The 22,544-nt window shown below is 37.6% G+C and overlaps 2 protein-coding genes across 2 annotated transcripts; both read right to left on the reverse strand.

Moving 5' to 3' along the window:
• Positions 1–1,916: 1,916 nt before the first annotated feature.
• LOC122640229 (tonoplast dicarboxylate transporter) lies at positions 1,917–22,183 on the reverse strand. The gene is made up of 8 exons (XM_043833379.1): positions 22,173–22,183; positions 8,062–8,070; positions 4,945–5,452; positions 4,386–4,863; positions 4,125–4,168; positions 2,722–2,817; positions 2,082–2,592; positions 1,917–1,963 (listed from the first exon to the last, which is right to left on the reverse strand). The coding sequence occupies exons 3-8, from the start codon at positions 5,386–5,388 to the stop codon at positions 1,917–1,919; spliced, it is 1,620 nt and encodes a 539-aa protein (XP_043689314.1). The 5' UTR covers positions 5,389–5,452; positions 8,062–8,070; positions 22,173–22,183.
• Positions 13,777–16,737, reverse strand: LOC122640512 (pirin-like protein At1g50590). Its single transcript, XM_043833723.1, has 6 exons — positions 16,533–16,737; positions 16,362–16,411; positions 16,220–16,258; positions 16,108–16,136; positions 15,599–15,765; positions 13,777–14,357 (listed from the first exon to the last, which is right to left on the reverse strand). Exons 1-6 carry the CDS (start codon positions 16,646–16,648, stop codon positions 13,883–13,885), a joined length of 876 nt encoding a protein of 291 aa, XP_043689658.1. The 5' UTR covers positions 16,649–16,737; the 3' UTR covers positions 13,777–13,882.
• Positions 22,184–22,544: the final 361 nt, after the last annotated feature.

A 22,544-nucleotide genomic window follows, 5' to 3' on the forward strand; every position in this document is an offset into this window, starting at 1 on the left:
CAACCTGCAAGCAGAATCAGAGAAAACTTTGTTCACAAAAGTTGTAGTCTGACGAGTTTTCTTGCTTTTTGATTTCAAATCAACTAATTACGGCTTATATCTACAAAGTTATGTCTATTTTTCCAAGCTTGTGCGGTTTTGAAAAATCCTGAATCCGAGTTCAATCTTATTGGAGCTTATTTCTATCACTCTCCCAATCCGAGTCCAGCAGCCTATCTTAAGGCTTGCATCACAGCAGTTTCAATGTTTGATCAATGAAAGATTCCTCATTGGTAGACATGGATCTCTTTTCTGTGTTATCCATGCCTGGTGTAGGAACATTTACTATAAATATTAGGAGATTGAAGCAATGGCTGCTATCAACATGGTAGCTAATATATATGGAGAATCCTATCTGTTGATTTTTGTTGACATTTATTTCTTTTTCATTTTGACCAACATCATGGAATAATGTCTTGGATTGCCATTAGATGCATTATGTCTCATGTCAGATTGGTTCAAGTAATGTTTAACACTTGCTCTCTTTTTAGCTGCAATTTTAAAGTCAGGCATTTTTTTGTTGTTTTGATGCATTAACATATACCATTCTTGATGAACTAATGTATTCCTCTTACTGATGTCAAGAGGTTGATTTTAATTTGCCAGATTGGTTTGTTATAACTTATGTCAATTCTAACTCAGAGAAGAGGCACCAATATCCTTGTAGAGCATTATCCTGGTAATTTCCTGCTATAGCTTTCTCCAATCCACGCTCGTGTTTTATCTGCTGCTGACAGTGAAGTATGTAAAACTTCCATGATTTAACTTATCAGGCATCTTTGCATTTCCATGAGAATATCTTTTCTGTCCTTATTTTGAAGCACATAATGTATGCTTCTGCAGCTTCATTACTTCAGTGAGGTGCAAAAAGGCTGAAGGATAATGGTATCCAGGCTGAAGCTTGCCATGGTGAGAGCTTACCAAATCTCATAAGAGATGCAGAGAAGCAGAACATCACATTAAAGGTAGTTATGGTTCCCTGGAAGCTAAAACCCAAACTGTTACAGTTAGACCTGGGTTTGGTGGAGAGCTTGGTAGCATTGCCGTTGATGATTTTATACGCAGAATCAAGTCTACAGTGGAGAACAGAACTTCAATTTAGAATACATCTTTTCATTGAAAAAACTGACCTCGACTAACAAGAAAATCCTGGAGCATCGTTGTTCTTATCTTTAAGCTTATTTATGCATTGATGAAATTGTAAATAGATTGGAAATATGGCATATGTGCATCTGAAAATTAATCAAAGACACAGTAAAAGATAAAAGAACCTTGCCACTTTGAGAGTACTTGCTGCTTCAATTTCTAATTATCTGTTTAGCTACTTATTATCAACTGGATGATATCCTCTGGATAGAGACCTAGAGTAGATTCTTAGAAGGGTATTCATGTTAATGACACCAAGTATTGGGGTTAAGGCTTCATTGAGATGGGATGAAATCATTCAGATGGACTCTTCAGACAGGCTAGTAGCCATAAAGAGTGGAGCATTTGATGAATTCCTTTGATCTTCCTATTACATGAATCAAATCTTACACATTGGGGGAAAAAAAAGCCAAAAACTATAGTACTTATTAAGGATGTACAAAGAATGGCTGCCTGAAGGTATAAGCCAATAGATTCTATCAAATGCAATGAGAAAATATGATTTTGTCTGTTTACAGCTAAAATGACCCCATTAAGCCTGCTCTCTGATTTGCGACAACTTTTTTTTATGATACAGAGATATTCAGAATGTCTTTTGCTTTCTCTCCCCCCCCTCCCCCCCCCCCCTCCCTTTCTTTCTTTCTTTTCCTCCATTTTGTTGGGGGGAAGGACAGGCCGACAGGGCTTGGTGTATCATGTATGGTACAGTGCTTGTTCCCTACACAAAAGACTTACTGAAGCTGTTGTATGTGTTTATCTGTCCCAAAGACCAAGGCACCTGCAAAAACCCAGTTGCAGAACACATTAATCTTTTGATAACTGTTTCAAATATAAGGTAATTAATAGAGATAGTTATGTGATTTTGCTACTTTTCTACACAGAAATAAGAGAATCACCTAGTGTAGGCATTATGAGGGTTAGAGCAGCAATTCCAGCTATTTTAAGTGGCAACCCAACCTTGAACATATCTTTGATCTCTATGTGCTTGGTTGCAAATCCTACAGCATTAGAAGGTGTACCAGTTGGGAGAAAGAATGCAAACTGGGCACCAATTGCTCCAGGAACCATAAGAAGAAGTGGGTGCAACTTCATTGTCTTTGCTAATTGGATGAGGATCGGAATGACAAGAGTGGTGGTGGCATTGTTTGATGTGAATTCAGTGATAGTCCCACTGATGAGACACACAGCAGGGGCAATGGCAAGGTAAGGAACCTCTTCCAAGAAATCTAAGCTTTTGGATAACACATCTGCAAGGCCACTCTTCCGAAAGCCATCGGCAATGGCAAAACCAGCACCAAGTAACAAGATCATACCCCAGGGGATCTTCTTGCATTTGTTCCAGTCCATTAACTTCTCTCCCTGTTGCTTCTTGTTAGGAATAATGAACAATAAAGTTGCCATCATCACCTGCATAAGTAACTGTTGTTACAAATCTATCTAAACTTACCACTCTATTAACTGTTCAAAAGAAGGATCTCAGCAGTTAAAAGACTCAGAAATTGGGGTGCGTGTAATGGGTCTTTCATGGGTACTTACACTTGCAGTTCCATCACCTGCTAGTCCATTGAAAAGAACACCCCATCCTGGAATGTCAGCAGTTATGCTCCTTGTCATCCACAAAACTATAAGCATCTGCAACCAAAAAACAAAAACAAAAAAAAAAAAACTGAGACCAATCTGCCCAAATCAATTAGTAATTATTAATCCATTCTTGCTTTGTTATAAAAATATGGAGATGCCTGGAGTATGGAGGAAGGTTTTCATCTCTTTTAATATCTCTTTGTTTCTTGGCAAATTTCTGTCAAATCTCCTAAACTAATTTTATATTTACCCAAATTTTCTTATAGAATACTTCTTTTTTTTATTTCCTCAATAAAGAAATTGGGGACAATTTTCATGCAGGGTTATGTAAGCCGTGCATGTGAGAGGGTGGGAGTTTTGAGTCTTAAATAAAGCATGGGGTTTTTTGACCTTTTTCAACTCATGTAAGAGGGGACACAATCATGCACACTTACTTGCACAACCATGTATGAAATCTTTAGCCAAAGAAAATTTTCACCTCTTCTTTCCTAGCTTTTTAAAATGTTTACAGTACCCTCACTGGCACATATTCATGTTTTTTTTTTTCCATTTCACTCTTAAATCTATCTTCTAATGACCTAACTATGTATTACATAATTTTTTATGCTATAGTAGCCCTTTAATGCTTATATTGTATCCTAACATCCACATGGCCGCCCTTAATCAAACAAGGTGTGATTAATTTATGTATGCAAATTGATCAATTTTATAACACATTTCCTATCTATTAGTTAATTTACAACAACAACAACAAACTCAGCCTTATCCCAACTTAATGGGGTCGACTACATGGATCTAAACAAAACAAAGTCAAGAAAACTGAGTTATAACCAAGAAAGAGAAGGAAAAATGAAAAAAATGAAATAGATAGAAAAATGAAATATGTAATATGAAAGATTAAAGAAAGTAAGAGGAAAGAGGCACCAATCTTATGCCTTAATTAATTCCTGATTTGGTGAAATTTTTTAAAAAATATGAAGCATACGATTGAGAGTGTCCATGTACACATTAAAATTAAGAGAAGTAGTTTTCTGTCTGTGCCACGCTCCCATGTGTCTATCTCTCTCCTCCTCAAAATTAGGGGGTAGAGGTGTCATGTCATATAAAATAAAATGATAAAAAAAAAAACCCAAATTTTAATGAAAACCAGTGGTAAAACCGACTAATCCAGGCGATCTGGATCAGTATCGGCTGATACCAGTACCGATATGTCAATCCCTTATCCCAATTCGAATGATACCAACTCCTCAAACCGTTCCCTAGACTGAAAATTAGAAGATGAGAAAATTTTCTACTTTTTTAGAGCATTGCATAGGTGGCATTTCCACAATAGAGAGAGAGAGAGAGCTTGGACGTACCGAAAACACAGCCAATATCGTCTTCTCTGCAAAAACCATTGGACCTGCTCAAACATTAATTTCCCAAAATTGTTACAATCATGGACGAAAAAAACCCAATTCAGAGATTTGATAACAGAAATAATCATAAACAAAAGTACCCAATTCATAATTTCGATTAAAACTTCAGAATCACTCTAATCAAAATCAAAATCATCGTTAAAAAATTGGTTTCTGTTGAATTGATATGGCTTTGTTGGGGGCTCTGAACAGTTTACCTACCTAGCACTTCAAGCTCCTCTCTCAGCTGATTCTTGTCCAAATAAGAAGAAAGGGAATTCCCAGATCCAGAAGAACAGTAAAAGAAACAGAGTATAACCCACAAAGCGAAGAAGATGATCAAAGCCAGAGGAAATCCAAAGAAGAACCAGGTACTGAAACTGATAGGTTCTGCATCAGGGAAGTAACTCTTCCACATTCCAACCAATATGAGGTTAACACCAGTACCAGTCAACGTGCTCATCCCTCCAATTGCCACCGAATAGGTAACGCCGAGCACCACCGCTTTACAAAACCGACTGATATCGTCAGATCTGCCTGAATGTGTTGGAAGTCTCTGTAAAATTCCAGTCGCCACCGGCATCATCAGCACCGCCGCTGCAACATTGTGCATCCACATACTTACAAATACACTTGTACCACAAATCCCCAATAGTAATAGCTTTGGCTTCAATGGATCTCCGCAGAACAGCAACGTTATCTGTATTTCAAGGAAAGGGGAAAAAAAAATTAAGGTCAACAATGGAGCTTAATTGATTAAATTCAGGTTTATTTGAATTACATTTAAGGCGAGTCGTCGGTGGATGTTATAGTGTTCGACGGCAAGAGCAAGAATGAAGCTACCGAGAACGAGAGCGATGACATCGTCCATGTAAGTCTGTGCTACATCATCGGCAGAAGCAATTCCGAAGAGTGGGAAAAGGAAGAGAGGAGATATGGAAGTAATTGGCATGGGTACAGCTTCGGTGAGCCACCATAGGAAAATCCAAGCAAGAACCGCAAGCATGTCTCTGCTAGTGCCGGGTTTGGCCCCATCGAGCTCAACGAATAATTTAATGGCTGCACAGGAAAGAGGTCCTAAGAGTATGAACAAATTGTTGGTTGTGAGAATCGATCTCAGAGACCAATGGATGTCTGGAGATAAACTCTCTGTGGGTTCTTGGATTGGTAGCAGTGGGTTCTTCAGATCGTCGGAGGTTGACGCACCTTCTTGATTTCCGTCCATTTTTTTTTTTTCCTCTTTTTTGGGTGGGAGAGGATGATCTGGTTCTGGGTTAATAGAGTTTTAATCGCTAGAGATTGGATCGAGATGATGGGTTGTGAGTTTTAGTTCTTATTTGTAGGAGAGAGAGAGTCTGTGAGAAGAATGTTATAAAAGGATGAAGATTTGTCACTGTAAAGCATTGGCTGACAAAAAAAAGCACACGTGAAACACCTGTTTGGATGTTACACTTTCTATGTCGGGATCAGTATATCGGTCCCTAACGATACCATGGTTTTAGTGTACGGTATTAGAACGGGTATCGGTAACACGTAAAACCGATATGATATCGACCTGAATCGGACAAAATTACCCCTGAAATTCCTTTAAAATGAGTTTTTTTGATCATTTTACCCCTTGTCCGTACCGTGTTACCGATACAGTATCGATATCGGTGACTAGCAAAATCGATTCATATTATCCGAAACGAGTGATACGATGCCGATACTTAGAACCATGGTCGATACTGATCCGATATTCCGAATCCAAATTGATCAAGGTTTAAAAATGCGGAATCAGGATTTGGATCCAAATCGACATGAATCAGTGTTTTTAATGCCCTCTAGGTCTTTTTTGGAAAAAAAATAAAATTTAAATGAGCCGGATAAGCCGTAATTAGATTCGGTCTAACCAATTCGATTCCAATTCTTAAAACCTTGGTATCAATTGATAGAATATCAATACTTAGAACAGTGGATAGAAGAATCATAGACATGGTAAGGGAAGAATTATATTAGCGTTTTCATTAAAAAAAAAGAAGAAAAGAACAAAAAACAAAGTTGCATGGATCCTATGACCAGACATAAGAGCACGTGACATTATCACTCACCCCTTCAAAATCTAAAATCTCATCCATATTGATGTCTTTGTGCATGTTCTCATTGATTTTTATTCTGGTGCAATGTAACATGACGAGACAGGAATCTCTTGCCCTTAAAAAAATTATAATTACTATGATGAAAAACAGTCACAATGGGACAATTTGGCTCAACAAACAACACATCAGTCAACAAACTCAACAAACAATTATCAAGAATTAATAGCATCCCAACACTATTCGTGCAATTTGGCTATCCTCCAGCTGTGGCAGGAGGTGAAGGATCCAGCCTAGCAAAAACATGGGTGTTTGAGTTATTTCACAAGTGGACCCCACCCTATGAAATGATCAAACACCCCCCTTTATTTTGACGGGTTTAGATCCTCCAGTTCCCTCTTTTGTCTTCCACTCCATGATTGAAGGAGCCATGTGACCCAAAAAAAAAATAGTAATATCTTGTAGCATAATTAACATGGATCACCTAAGGCCCTACCACTTTAAAAAGCCCATGCCATAAACAATGGAACACTGATTGTGTCCAGCTTTGACTAATTATTTTTTAAGGGAATGATGATGTGGTGAATTTGCTACCATGATTGCATGTTTCTTTCTGTTTGTCTATCAATCAAGTCGTTTATTAGGAATCTCAAAACCTTAGCATTAGGGTTTTAAAAACTCGGGCCGGTTTGGATCGAAACCAGGATTAGCCTAAACCAATCTCAATTCTGGCTAATTTGGATCAAAATCGATCTAGATCCCGATTCCACTCTTTAAAAAATTTCTCCCCATTTTTGCTCCCATCTATGTTATAAATTGAAATTTTGAAATGGGTTTAATGTTCATCTTGTGGGATGTAGTGATGGGATTAAAACTAAAATTAATTGAATTAAACTAGTCAATTTAGTATTGTCTGATCAAATTAAAATTAATTATTATTCTTATTTTATTTTGATAACTACAAATTATGAATAAAATACACTACAAAATTTAAAAATAATTTATCATATTCTGATCAATTCACAAGCTTTATAATGACACCAAAAATAAGTCTGCTTGCTTCAAAGCATCAAAAGAGGCCAGTTTATCAGCAACAAATTTGGCTTCTCACGTAAAAAATGTGATAAAGCAACAAACAGTCCTCTACAACAACAACAACCATAACCTTATCCCAACTAAATGGGTCGGCTGCATGGATCTAATAGAGGTTTTTTTTTATTAAAAAAAAAAAAGAGATAAAAAGGAAAACAAAAAAATAAAGGAAGAAATCAAAGCAGTAGTTAAAGCAAGCAGCATCCCAAAGACATCCTCTTACAAAGGTGGGTCGGCTACACGGGTCCTTGTCCTCTAAACAACTCTATCTGTAGTCATAGTAGGATTGAGCCTTATCAGACGCATATCCTTTCTTACCACTTCTCCAATAGTCATTTTAGGCATGCCCCTACCTCTTTTAGTTCCGTCAAACTGAATCTGGTCACTCCTTACTAGTACATCCATGAGTCTCATTTGTACATGACCATACCACTTCAAGCGGCTCTCACAGAGTTTGTCCTGGATTGGTGGAACACTCAAATTGATTCTAATAACATCATTTCTTATTTTATCTCTCATGGTCTTGCCGAACAAACAGTCTTCTATGAGATGTTTAATTCACCAAGGAATGGAGTGATGTCTACTTAATTCTAATCCTGGATTTTTCAAAGCAGTCGATTTTAGGGTTTTCGAGACTGGATTACTAGGTTTTCAGATCTGAGCAACTGATTCTATGACTTTTAGGGCCAATGATCTATTTCAAATTTAAAATCCTCGATTGAACTCCACCAACTTTGATTCTATCAAAATCGATTGAGAATCGACTGGAACCCTAGAAGGAGTTTGAAGAAGGGGAGGAAAGTAGGAAACCCTAAACTTACTAAAACTTCATATATATATATATATATATATATATATATATATATTTTAAATCTAGGTGCATTAATCTGTATATTCAGACTTGTTTAATTCACCGAATCTCTTTCCAAGTTTTGAAATGGGAATCCGTAAGAAGTCGGAATCGGATCCAACCAATTTTGACCCGTATGTAAGATAGTTTTGTGCTACCCACCCATATAGAAAATGACAAGGTCTTTACGAGAGTGTAACCCCACATCTAGACACAAAGAGAGGTAAAATATTGTCCTATACCCCTACCCCCATGAAAGGCGAATATCCTGACCCCTTACAATGCCAACCTGCGTTCACATTGACCCCACGCGCACATGGGCCACACTCCCCCCACAAAGAATACCGACTCATAAATGGAGCAATTCTAATTCGCTCCTGCTATAGTTACTACAATTAAGACTCACTATCTACCATGTTAGATAAAGAGAGAAGAAGAAGAAGACATTTTCTCTTTCCAACCAATAAGAACCCATAATCAACCAGAAGAAACTCCATTTTTTCTGTTTTTATTATTGCCATGAGAATAATCTTACAAAGAGAGACGTGTGGAGTAAGCAGAAGATGATGAGGAAGAAGTGCAATAATTGAGCTAACATTAATGAAGAGAGTGCTTTATTTGATTGTATAGTTTCTTTAGACCATTTCAAGAAACTTCCAAGAAGCTTCTCCAAAAAGAGAAAATAAAAGAGGGGTAGTGTTCTCTGTGCCGCAGTACAGGCTGCGCCAGGCACATGGGATAGATGCAATGACCTCCCTGCCCCTTAAGTGGTAGGCCTATGTGTTTGGGCGTAGCTTGCACTGTGGCACAGAGAACATTCTCCAAAAAGAAAAAAAAAACACAAGGGCTTAGTTGCAATCTCATCATGAAAGATAAGGAAAAAAAACTCTGGCCAGGAGTGTGGCCTACGCGAGTACTCCCATGAGTCCATCTCTCTCTTCCCTGTATGAAAAGACAGTTCTGAAAGATATTAGAAGTTGTGGAGTCCTATCCTAATTCCTAATTCCTAAATTCCTAAATGAGCAATCTCAATTAACATTGGCCAACAACGTCATATTAATCATCAAGTTATAGCATGTGGATCCCACCAGGGTTATTAATTATGATAAATGGTCCAAAACTCCAAACCCCATCTGCAAATTGAATTCATGAACCAGGAAACAAAACAAATCAAAACTTTGTCAAAAAGGGTCATTTTCAATATTATATGTGTTTAATTTAATTTTGATTTGATTTAGGGGAAGAGTAAAGGGGTGGCTTGTTTTGTTTATAAGAACTCCACACGCAACTACTTCCCTCCCTCCCCTTAAGAATCTTCTAACTCTCAAAAATATCATCAGTGATCTAATCTAAAAAAATATATATATATTTATCAAAAAAAATTCTAATCTAAAAAAAGATCTAATCTAAATCACAAATCGGATAGGAATTAAGGAGAAGGATAGGGATCAAAAATATCATCGGTGATCTAATCTAAATCACAAATCGGATAGGAACTAGGGAGAGGGACAGGGAGAAGACACCTATTGGTTTGCAATTTCCTTCTTTTCCCCTTGGGAAACTACTAGAGTGATGATATAATGAGAAAAAAATATTCTCAAAGCCATCAGGGGAGGGTAGGTCGGTGTTTCAAAAATCTGAATCAGATCAGCCAATTTGGATTGGAATTGGATTGATTTCAATTTTTGATCTTTCAGAATGATTTGAGGGGTCGATTCTAGGGTTTTTAGGACTGATTCTAATCGATTCTAGCTGATTTAACTGTCCATGTTTCACAATGATTTAAGGGGTTGATTTTAGGATTTTTAGGATCGATTTCGATAGTTTCTAGTTGATTGACCTTCGATTCCAAATTTTAAATCCTTAGGTTATGTAACATTTCTCTCTCACACATGAAATGACGCCTACAAATTTTTTATGTTGCCCTTCATAGAAAAGGGGCAGATTCTAGGGTTTTTGAGATCGATTCCATCAGATTCTAGTTGATCGGCCCCTGATTCCAAATGTAAAATCCTTGGGTTATGTAGCATTTCTCTCTCTCATATGAAATGACGCCTACAAAATTGTTCCTACACCACCACGGGTGAAGAAAGCACCAAAGAATCTAGGATTATTATTATTTTCTTTTTATTATATGGAAGTTCGAAATGCCCTTCACTATACCGTCACCCAAAAAAATATTTTTGTAACACGATTCATTTTGTAGAATGGACAAGGTTACGATGTAACCCTATCTCTAAAAAAAAATTAGATCATATAACATTTGTTTATAAATATGACTTAAATTTAGATAGAGTAAAGATTATCTGATTGGTCCAGTTAGAGACGGCCCACACTTAGTCGTTCAAGTATTTGTCATGTCACAACTTTGTTGGTCCTTAAATTTTGTGAATATGTGAGCCATGATGTCATCAATCAACTTTACTTTCATTTTCCATTTTGCATCATTCTTGTTTTTTTATTTTTTTATGTGTATGTTCGTAAAAGGAATCGTGTAGCGACCCTCATTTAGTTGGGATAAACCTGACTTGTTATTGTTGTCATTAATGTCATCAATCAACCTTATGAATTTCTACGCAAACTTATTATAAATTCAACTTTGATAACTTTTTTCTTTTATGAGTTTCAATCCAATCCAATCTAATAAAAAACTTGGAAAACTCTTCTTGAGCAGCCATTTTGTCCCAATTTGGACCACACAAAGATTCGAATAGGATCCAGATCAATATCGTGTTGGTTTAAGCAAAGATTTGTTGACGAAGTTTCAATAATACCTTAACTATTCCGAGCCCTCTTATGCTGATGTGGCAATGTAAGCCACATCACCTTACAATCATGTCTTCTTTTGTTGAATTAATTGAAAGGTTCTTGCCTCTTGGTGGCCTTAAAGTACTAAGATATTGAATGGGTAAGGATGCAATTATATATAGTATAAAAGGAAGTTTGCTTGCTCACAAGTCACAACACATTTCTTGGAAAATCAAAATATTGTTATGTGCGTTTGGTATGTATTTTCGAAATAGATTTTGGGTCTAGAACATATTTTGAACCTAATGTTTTTCTATTTTTTTCTAAGGCAAGAGATATTTAATTTGTTTGTTCACATAGCCTCGACACTAGTGGGAAGGCCAATGAGAGAGCATGTAGAGACATCAATATGAATGAGATTTTTTATTTCATGGAGGTGAGATTGTAATTTTTGCTCTGCACCTTTGTGGAGGCCAATGAGAGCACATGTAAAGACATCAACATAGATGAACGTTTTTATTTCATGAAGGTGAGGTTGCAATTTTGCACGCTCCTGCGTCTGGGCATAGGGGCTACACGACTGGGCATCATTCTTTTTCCCTTTCTTCTGTTAAATTAGTTGGGAAAAGGAATGCTACTTGATTGGATGGCTTGCGTGGTTCCTATGCCCAGACACATAAACATGTAAAAGTATCATACTACCCCCATGAAAAGGTAAAAATTCAAGTGAAAACAATACTTGTGCTTGTGCTCCCATTAGCCAGCGCGCACGTACAAGCTCTAGAGGCCCAAGCAAATATCTTTATCCCAAATTAGTTTCACAAATAATTCTCATTATCACCCTCCTCATAATTCTAATACTATATAGGGGGAGGGAGTAATCAAGACTACCCTAGGATGGTGGGTGAACTATGTTTTCTTTCCCCTTCCTTTTTCTATTTTCTTTTCATGTCATAGCTTTTCTAAAAAAAGTGTGTACCCCACGAGGCTTTTGTCATTGCGGGGTCTAGAAAAGATCATGATGTACAGAGCTTTACCCCCTGCTTGGTTGATAGGCTGTTTTCCGACTTGAACCCACGATCACTAAATCACAATGGAGCAACTTTACCATTGTGCCAAGGCCTTCCGTCTACCACAGTTATTCTCCATACAAAAAATATTAATAGCGATCTATTAGAATTGAGAACTATTATCAAGAGAAGCCTAAAATTTAATTGATTGTATTATTAAAATCTGAAGCCCAAACCGACTTAACAGCCTCAAGTGCATTCATATAAAAAGCCCATGGATTCCATCTAAAGTCACCACTCTTAAAATAATTTCCATTGACATTGAGACATTGTGACATTGATCTGTTTTGGTTAGAGTGAATAATTATAACCTTCAATTCGCGGGCATCTCCAATTCCTGTAATAGGGGGGAGTGGACCCCACCTTGGGCAGTGTTTTTGGGTAGGGTAGGGTGGTCATTTTCATCCCATGTGAGGAATTGGAGCAATTGAAGGGGACAGCGAATTGGAGGGGATAACGATTTGGTTAGAGTCCATACTCGCTCTTATGGCTCAGGGCCGGATGTCAATTTAGGACAGAATTGAGAGTATTGGACTGGAACAAATCCACCCATTAAGTAATTGGTTTGGTTTTTTGTCTAAATTTTGAAACTGATTAGTAAAACTGAATGGATTGGTTCTAGGTTGGTTCTCTCAATGGTTCTAGAGTACGCATAAAGGCATCAGTTTCAAAACGTTTTTTTTTTTTTTTTTTTCACTGGGGTCTATGCAATCTTTTTCCGCACAAAGGCATTGGTTAGCGTTCTTTTTTCCTTAATTATTTGTATACTTAGGAATAGATATTTGGTTATTAATTAGTATGCTTAATTAACTTTTTTTAGAATTTTGGACACATAGAGTCTGTGATATTGTTTGGAACTGATTAAGAACTGGAACTGCACAACCAATTATTAAATAGTTCTAGTTCTCAAGTTTGGAATCGATTAGATAATGGGGCTGGTTCTGGTCCTAACCCCTTAGGACCGGTATTGATTAGGAACTGAAACTGATTATCCAAAACCGAACCAGTTACCCCCTTATTTATGGCTACCCGGTTCAACTTGAGGCCTAAAACTTGGGTCGGTACCAAACCAGTCCGCCCCAACGGTACATTTCCATATCCTTAACTCTAAGTCTCTAACCAATTCCGGCCCAATTTTGGGCTAAGGTTTCACAACCCTAAACTAGCCAATGTGGGTTCGACTCAACCTATCTCAACCCAACAAATGAATTAACTCAATCCTCTCATTGGTGTCGCATAACACAACCCTATTTCGGTTAGGAAAAAATGTCTCAATGCCGTCAATGTGGAGATGCTTTTCCATGTCATCTCACATCTTTGACACTCTCTCTACTCCTTGATCATGTGAGGATTTTCATCATCTCTTTGGAGGGCATCACCCAATGAGTGCCCATTGAGGCATCCAACTACTGGGCTGTACTGCACACATCTCGGTGCACGTCCAATCAACTATCTGGATGTGTGTAGCACAGTCCAACCTTTGGATGCCTCATTGGGCACTCATTGGACGATGCCCTCTAAAAAGAGGAGCCCAATCCCTAGCGCACTTATTAGCTTGTGGTGCGTAAAGCCCATTACTACCAGGAGGTCTTGGGTGCAACCCTCCTGGTTCACATCTTTCCTCCACCTTACAACCTTACTAGTGTTTGGTTGATGGGCGGGGCACTGGCGGGCCACACTCTCGGACAGAGTTCATTTTCCCTATTGTTAATTAAGTTCTTATGTGATTAATTTTGTTTATTTTGCATTTTAAAAAAATAAAATAAAATAATACCACTCCACTATTTGTCATCCTTTTGTTTTTCTTCTCCTATCACCAACAAACAAAAAGAATAACAAATCTAAAATTGGCTAAAAATCAATTCCAATCATGGCTTCTGATATCTAATGCTTGGCTTTCTCAAACCCATTGGTGCAATTCTCAAAATCATCAATTGTCTGGTCAATCTCTTCTTTAGTGTTCATAACAAAAGGCCCATACTGCACTACAGGCTCCCCTATTGGTTCTCCTGCAACCAAGACAAACCTGAGGGGCGTAGAAGACTGGTTCCATGCTTCTACACCATCACCACTTGGGCCTAAAAGAAGAACATGGAATGCTTTTGTGGGTGAAGACTCTTGAGTTCCAAAGACACCTTCCCCTTCCAAGACATAAATGAATGAATTCCACATGGATGGGATAGGTTGCTGGAGATGAGCTCCTGGTTTGAGTGTGAAGTCCAAGAACAGGGTTGGAGTCCTTGTGTAAATGGTTGACTTGGCTCCTAAGGCTTCCCCTGCTATAACTCTCACTTTGATCCCATCTTCTTCAACTTCTGCAATATCTTTACTTGGCAGCTCTTGATAACTTGGTTCAGCCCTGAGATTATTAACAAACAAATATATATGAATTAAAACTAAACTTGTGGAGAAAAAGATGACCTAAAATGAAGCAGAAAATAATGGAAATTGCAAACAACAATCACACAGTCGCACATAAATATTTACATAGTTCGGCAAGAATGTCAAAATCCACGGTGATTTAAATGGTTCAGCAAGATTGCCTACTCCACAGTGAGACAAGATCTACTTCTCTATCAATAGAGAATAGGGTTATAGCCGCTCTTCCTCATTCCTCTGTCAGATTATATGTACAAATATATTGTTAGTAATCTAAGATCAAAAAAGGAAGAGGATAGAGAGATGGCCTGAGTCAAACGAGGTCGTTCTATCTTTAAGACAGTATTTGCACCCTATTACTGTAGTTTCCTCCATTGATCAAATACTGTCTTAAGATTATTAGTAATCTGAGATCAAAAAAGGAAGAGGACAGAGAGATGGCCTGAGTCGAATGAGGTCGTTCTATCTTTAAGACAATATTTGCACCCTATTATTGCAAAGGGTTGCAGCAAACCTACCTCCCAAGATAAATCAGGCTGGACTGATTACTGATTTGCAGAGACAGTAATCACTTGAAACTAAGTAAAAATTGTTATATCTTAATGACTGAACTCGTGAGCTATGAATGGGCTTGGCCATGCCTGTTCATATGGGCTACAACCATTGGGCTCAGTGGCTGTTATGATGGGTCACAACCATTGGGTTCAACGTTGTACCAAGGGTTACATTCCCCCTTTGACCAGTCACCCATCCAACGGTTGGATCCTGATCACCCCTTTGATCAGACATGATCCAATGGTTGGAACCTAACCATCGCTCATGGACCGTTGATCCCGAAAAGATTAAGGCGCCTTATTGCGACGTGCAAGTGCACCGTACAATCCTTTCTAATCATAACATGTAATAAAATACCATTATCACATATAAACCAAGAGAATTTTTTCTCCAATATGGGACTAAAGTTTTAGTCCCACACCATTATTTAGAAAATTCTAACATATATAGTGAAATCTTATATAGAAAATTTACCGACATACCCATATAACCCTAAAAAAAATTTCTCGAGGTTACTGCTTCGCAACCCCTGCATTGACCCGCCAACAATGATTAACCCGCCACTTATGCAAGCAGCGGAATACAAGACATCAAACCCCCAACACAAGTAGGCACCAATTGTAGATCTAAGTTTCTATTAGTAATGATAAGGATCTGTGTTCTTACATTTTGTGCTTGGAAGAGAGGTTGATCCACAACTGCAAACCCTTTATAGTTCCTTGACCTTCAGCCATTTCAGAGTGTACAATTCCTTTACCTGCTGTCATCCACTGCAAACCACCCTCTCTTACAATACCTTTGTGTCCTGTGAAATCTTCATGTTTAATATTTCCCTGTGAACCCAAACACACAAGATTTCAAACCTTCCTTCCTTCCTTCAAAAACTAAACCCTATTGTAGACATGTAAGTTGCAGGAAGCAGCAGTTACTCCAATTCAAAAAGTACCATTCTTTTTACTTTAAGAAAGGGCTTTTCTGAAACGAACTCAAGTTCCTGAATCCAGATTCCAAACATCTTTCATGGCCCACCCCCGTTGACCACTTTTGTTACTTTTAGTGGGTAACCATTAACAACCCAAACAGAGTTTTTTTTTGTGTATAAAATGCCTAGATTCAGTTGTGTGTGGGTCCAGAAATCACATTTACCACTCATAAGCTGGGAAAATGAAATCTACCTGCATCATGTAGGTGACAGACTCAAAACCTGCAAATAGAAAGAATAAAATTATGTTAAAATTTCCCATAAGAATTTTGTTGGGGGGAAGTTTGGGGATCTGGAGTGATGACCTCTGTGTGGATGATCAGGAAATCCAGCTGGAGTTGTTACTGCAAGATTCAAAGTGAAAACCAAAAGAAATTAAAAGGGCAAGTGAAAACAGAGCAAGTGAAATGAAATCCCAAAAAGAAGAAAAGAAGAGAGAGAACCGACTTGAGAAATCGTCTAATACCAGGAATGGATCGAAGTAGCTGAACTCAAACCTGAAGAAATCAAAGACCCATTTAGCCAAAAATGCTGAAATCAATCAAGATTTTTGCAATGTATTAGTAGTTGAAGGAAACAAATAAATTTGAATCTTAATGTATTTCTAATTTCTATTACCTTCCGATGCTTCGGCGAACAAAGATACCAGGTTCTTCGCGTTGAGATAAACACAGCATTTTTCTTACCACAACGCGGGGTTCTCTAAGAACACTTGAAATCTCTGTTTTTGACATCTTTCTACTTCTTTCTCTCCAACCCAGTTTGGAATTTAGACTTTGGAACAGCAAATGGGAGTTGTTTGTGTATTTGTAGAGAGAGAGAGAGAGAGAGAGAGAAGAGCCATCTCCAATTAACAATTAGACGTGCAGTTCCTTCCAGGAATCCAGTCTTGTTTTTTCGCTTTGGTTTTTTTTTTTGGCAAAAACATTACAAGAACGTCATCATGACGTTGTGATGATGCCTTAGTGTATACGGAATCTCAGCCGTTGGTTCGGTACTTTTTTTTTTTTTTTTTTTTTAATTTGGGCTTTTTAATCAAAAGATGCAATGACCATGGTTCTAAGTATCGGTATCGTATCGTCCGATACGATAGTCACGATACCGATATTGTACCGACACCATATCCATAGCATGGTACAAACAAGGGGGTAAAATGATCAAAAAACTCATTTTTTTAAAGAAATTTCAAAGATAATTTTATCCGATACCGTATCGGTTTTACGTGTTGCCAATACCCGTTCCGATACCGTGCACTAAATCCATGGCAATGACCCTTAATTTGACTTGGGTATCTAAGTTCAACTCAAACCAATTGGATCGATAAAGTTCAGGCTGAACCGAATTGAATGCTTATCGGTTTAGTTTTGGGTTGAATTTTTTTGGAATCACTATAAATCAAATCGGGCCAACCGAACCCAATAAAAAATCGAGATTGAATTGATAGTGAAAGAAATCGAAAACTCAAAAACCTCCATATTTTCCCCTTAATTTCCTTAGGACTGAGTTTTCCCACACTAGCGCTCAAGGGAGACCGATGGGTTCAGATGGTATTCATAGGCTATATAGGTTAACAATGGGAGTATTATTGATCATTCAATTATATTGTAGGGTATGCATGGGCGAAAGTGGTTCAAATGGTGTCAAGTTAGAATTGGAATCGAAACAGACCATTTCAAGTCGATCGATTGAATAAAAAACATTCAGTTCGATTTTGTTTTTGAAAATTGGAATTTCATTTGGTTTGGTTTCAGTTTTACATTAAAAACCATCGATTTGAACTGAATTAAATGAAATATAACTCGTATAAAATTGAACTTGAAACTAACATAAACCATATTAAACCCTAAAAGGTTATAAAATAGTACAAAGATTTTAGTTTTCACTTTATCTCTTTCGCCCCATCTTTGATTATCAACTCTCCTCACTCCTCATCTCAACTTATGAGCTTCCGTTCATTTTCTCTTTCGTGTCTTATTTCTCCAAGATTAGTATGAAAGACATTCCCAAGTCTTATACAAAGTGAAGAAATGAAATAAATTAAATCAAGTTATTAAAACCATATACGAATAGAATGAAATCAAATAATAACTGAATAAAATCGAACCAATTCGATTCGATTTCGATTTAAAATTCTAAAATTATTTAGTTTCAATTTCTACATATTTTATCTGGAATCGAATCAAAACGGAATCAAAAAAATAAATATAAATAAATAAGGACGAAATGGATTGACATCCTTAGTGGAACACACGATCTTGTTGGGTCATGTGAGAGGAATGAAAACAGGCCCAGGCCCATTTACCAGAGGCGGTGGTGAGTGGTGACGCCTTTGAGAGAGATGCATGACTCCGATGAATCAAATTGATTAATAGGTTCCTTAAAAAATTGGAAAAAAGAACTCTGTCTCTGTCTGGGGAAGTGTGGCCTATGTTAGCACTCCCATGAGTCTATGAATCTATCACTCCTCTACGTATAAAAAGATCAGCACTCTTGTTTCGATAAGGAGAGAGATAGACACATGGGAGTGTGGCCTTCAAAAACTACTTCCCTTAAGAATTATATTAACATAAAGAATCTAAGCAGGGAGGAAGAGGACAAAGGAGTTTGAGGACCACAAGCAATAATTGTAGAGAACTTAAAAAGATCTTCTTAATCTAAGCCATCCATTGACTTCTGATACATGTGTTGCACTTGTGTGACCAACCAATCAAGTTCTTAGGTGTCGGTATCGGTATTTGTATTCATTGTATCGATACTTGGTCGATACCGGATCACTGGATCAGTGATACCATACGGATAGAGAATAAAATTGTTAAAATATGGTACAGTTATCGATATCCTTGCCGTTCTGATATCATGCACAAAAACTATGCCTATATCAATCTTGGCTGATATAACTGTTGATATTGATATGGATCAACCATATTAAGGTAAATCAGATCATTTTGCTTCATAAAATACAAGTACCTCATTTTTTGGACCATTTTACCCTTCCCTATATCAATACCACCAATGTAGTATCAATATCTTATTTGTATCATGTACTGACAAGATCGATATGTCGGTTGATGCGATCGATCCAATATAGTCAACTGTGGATCAAGCACCGCCATTACTTACTTTATGGCGATCCATGAAGTAATTTATTCTAATAATAATAATAACAAGAAAAAAGTTTTCTTCTACCAATACATATCCTAGGGTTCACAAACCACTATAGGGTTTTAGTGTGAGAATATATTCCTCAAACTACTCTCTTGATATCCTCATGAGAGTATCTAAAACCCAGCGGTCAAGGGATTCCCCTTCACCGTGGCTTAAGGAAAACTCAATCATAGCAACAATGACTTAACGATTTAGTTTAATACAGATCTTACTTTAATCTCTGGAATCAGGAGACCCCGTGTGATCATTAAACATTAAACGACAACTAAGTTAGATGGTTACGTATGACTACAATTTAAATTTTTAAAGCGCGTAAGCGCGTGTGCATTGCATGTGTGAGAATGAATTTTACATAAACCATCCTCCATCTTTTCACAATTTGAATTTTTTGGTCTCCGTGATTTTTGTTCTCTAGATTCTATACTCTAGAGAGGATCCGTGAACTTTATTTTAAATCTACACATACCACCCCTGAGGTTTGACGAAAGGATATTTTCACTCCCCAGTTTTGAAAAATTCTACGTACCCCCCTTAGGTTTGCAAACGGTAACAAATAAGCTCATTCCATCAGTTCATGACTAACACTGTTAAAATTAGACTTGAACTGACGGAATTGCCCTTACAAGGAAAAAAAAAACCTACAACTCATCTTCCCCAATTGATTTTGGGGAAGATGAGTTGCAGAAATGTGATCCTTATCATACATATCAAATGTATCTTTCAGCTCTTTCATCCCATTACCGGCGTCTGCATCACCGATGGAACTTCCACGGTGGAAATCGGCAAATTCTTTGAGATCGATGTAGCCATCTCCGTCGGTGTCGATCTCTGTCATCATGCGGTGAATCTCCTCCGGAAAACTTTCAGAGCCTAGGGCATTGGAAGAGAAGTGATTACAAGTCGAGAAGGACATCTTCTTCTTCCTCTCCAGTGGTAACAACAACTTCTTCAAGCCTAACGATTGGAGCAACTTGAGCTCCTGCATCTTCGTCTTCACCGGCTACAACTTCTGTTGCCTCTTCCTCTCCCTCCTCTTTGCGCTCTACCTCGTTACTAGCCATGATCACTGCAAAGAACAACACAGTGGAACTCGGGAAGAGAGATTCTGACTTTTGAGAGAATGAGAGATTGGGAGAGAGAATTGAAGGCAGAAGATGGGTTTTAAACCGTACAAACCCTGTTCTTCCTAATAGCTACAGTTACTCCGTTCCTCAAAAATGCGCTAACAGTTTCAATCCTACTTCCACCAACCCCTCTGTAACCTATTAAATTGGTAAAAATTGAAGACAGAAGTTATAAAACTTGAATCAGTGGAAAGAGAGAGGTGTAGGAACCGTGAAGCTTTTGAAGCACAAGGAAACAGGGAAAGTTAAGTCTTCAATGCTTCTTTGATGTTCTTTGAACCTGGTAAAAAATGGGTTTGGTGAGGTTATCTGCTTTCAAACCAAACGATTTGGGGCACCATTGCGATTCGTGGAATTGAAATTAAGGCATCATCTTATTCGGCTGCCACCGTATCATTCGTCCAACCTCGTCACCGCTGCGGCTCAAAATTTCAGATTTGAGATCCCTCTTGTATGGTTTTGCAATAAAACTAGAATTTTATGATGGAAAAGTGCTTAGGGATGGTTAGGTACTCATCTTCCCCAAAATCGATTGGGGAAGATGAGTTGCAGGTGTTTTTTTTTTTTTTTGGTTTTTTTTCATGTAAGGGCAATTCCGTCAGTTCAAGTCTAATTTTTAACAGTGTTAGTCATGAACTGACGGAATGGGCTTATTTGTTACCGTTTGCAAACCTCAGGGGGGACGTAGAATTTTCCAAAACTGGGGAGTGAAAATATCCTTTCGTCAAACTTCAGGGGTGGTATGTGTAAATTTCCCTTTTTTTTTTAAATATATATCGGAGATCCAAGGAGAGTTGAGCTCATGATCTCTTACCTGTGAGGCATGATCCATGCCTGCTAAGGTATCCCCTTGGGTTTTATAGATGTATCCCTCTTGAAGCATTGCATTTGGTTTTGTTTGTAGATTCTTGCATATTGGGATTATAGAACTGTCAGAAGCATGGTTCATAATCTCGGATCGGATTGGATCGGTATCAGTCGAGGCCGATCCCAAGATTTGACCGATATGAAAAGGTTTGACCCGATCGTTCCTTGGATCGCCTGATCCGATTCGATCCGACTGAATATTTTTTTTTTTTTTCAAAGTTTTTTATGTTTTTAAAAAAAAAATATTATTTAGACCAATACTGACCGATACCAATCGATATTGACTAATCCGATCTGAAAAATATCGGCCGATCTGATCCCAGATCAAAAAATCCACTAACTTTGGCTAATACATGACCCGATCCTTCAAAAAACGATTTTGGGGGTTTTTTTACCAATCCGATCCCGATCCAAAAAGGTTTTGGCAATGATCGATACCGAGTCCAATACTTGGATTTTGAACCTTGGTCTAAAGTGTAAACTTAGAAGGATTCAGCTTGATGTCTTATATTCTGGGCCTCAACGAACTGGCAGGTCTATGTGGGGATTCGGGGGCACTAGTTCACGAGAATTTTTTTTTAAGGACTATGTGGGTTCTTTGGTAAATTATTTATATAAGGTTTCGTAATAAATTTGCAAGAGGGTTCTTTTTTTATAAGCAATCTAAGTAAGGTGTGAAGGCGAGTGACTGTAATCCTATTCTCCATTGATAGTGAATCAGATCTCATCTCATCGTGGACATAGGCAATCTTATCGAACCACATAAATCTTTGTGTGTGACTATGTGATTGTTGTTTGTGATTTCAGCATCATTTTATATTCTCTACACATAGGGTGTCAATTTTCAACCGAACCAGTTAGATCGATCAAACCAAACCCTTAACATTTTGGTTTCAGTTTGGCCTTTTATGAAGCTAGTATACTATCGAATCAGACCAGACCGATCAAAATTGGAAAAAAAAAACCTGATAAAAACATTATGAAGAAAGTATGTTGTCCCATCGATTTAGTAATAAACCAATAATGGACTGATAGGAGTCCATTAAGTCAACTCGATAATTGATCGCTAAGAGTCTATTAAGTCAACCACATCAAAACTGACGAAATCAAAACTGAACTTTGTTTTAACGGTTTGTTTTCGATTTGGCCTAATACAAGATCAAAATCGATTCAACCCAAAAATAAACAGGGCTGAATCGATTGACACCCCTATATAAACACGAATTTTTTAATCCAACATGCCTACCAATGGTGAGCTTAGTAGATCTTCAAATATTGTGGATTAGTTATCTGTCATCCTACAATCATGTAGCAAGTTTCAACTTAATAAGTCAATAATAGAAGATCATGCGACACAATCAACAAATCAATTTTGATCAAAATTGAATATAACTAAAAAAAAATATATATAACATTTGATGGACCATAGTTTTTACCTGTTTTAGGGAAAACCCCCAACCCAAACCCCCATGTG

The sequence above is a fragment of the Telopea speciosissima genome, chromosome 9 (assembly GCF_018873765.1).
Source record: "Telopea speciosissima isolate NSW1024214 ecotype Mountain lineage chromosome 9, Tspe_v1, whole genome shotgun sequence".
Lineage (NCBI taxonomy): Eukaryota > Viridiplantae > Streptophyta > Magnoliopsida > Proteales > Proteaceae > Telopea > Telopea speciosissima.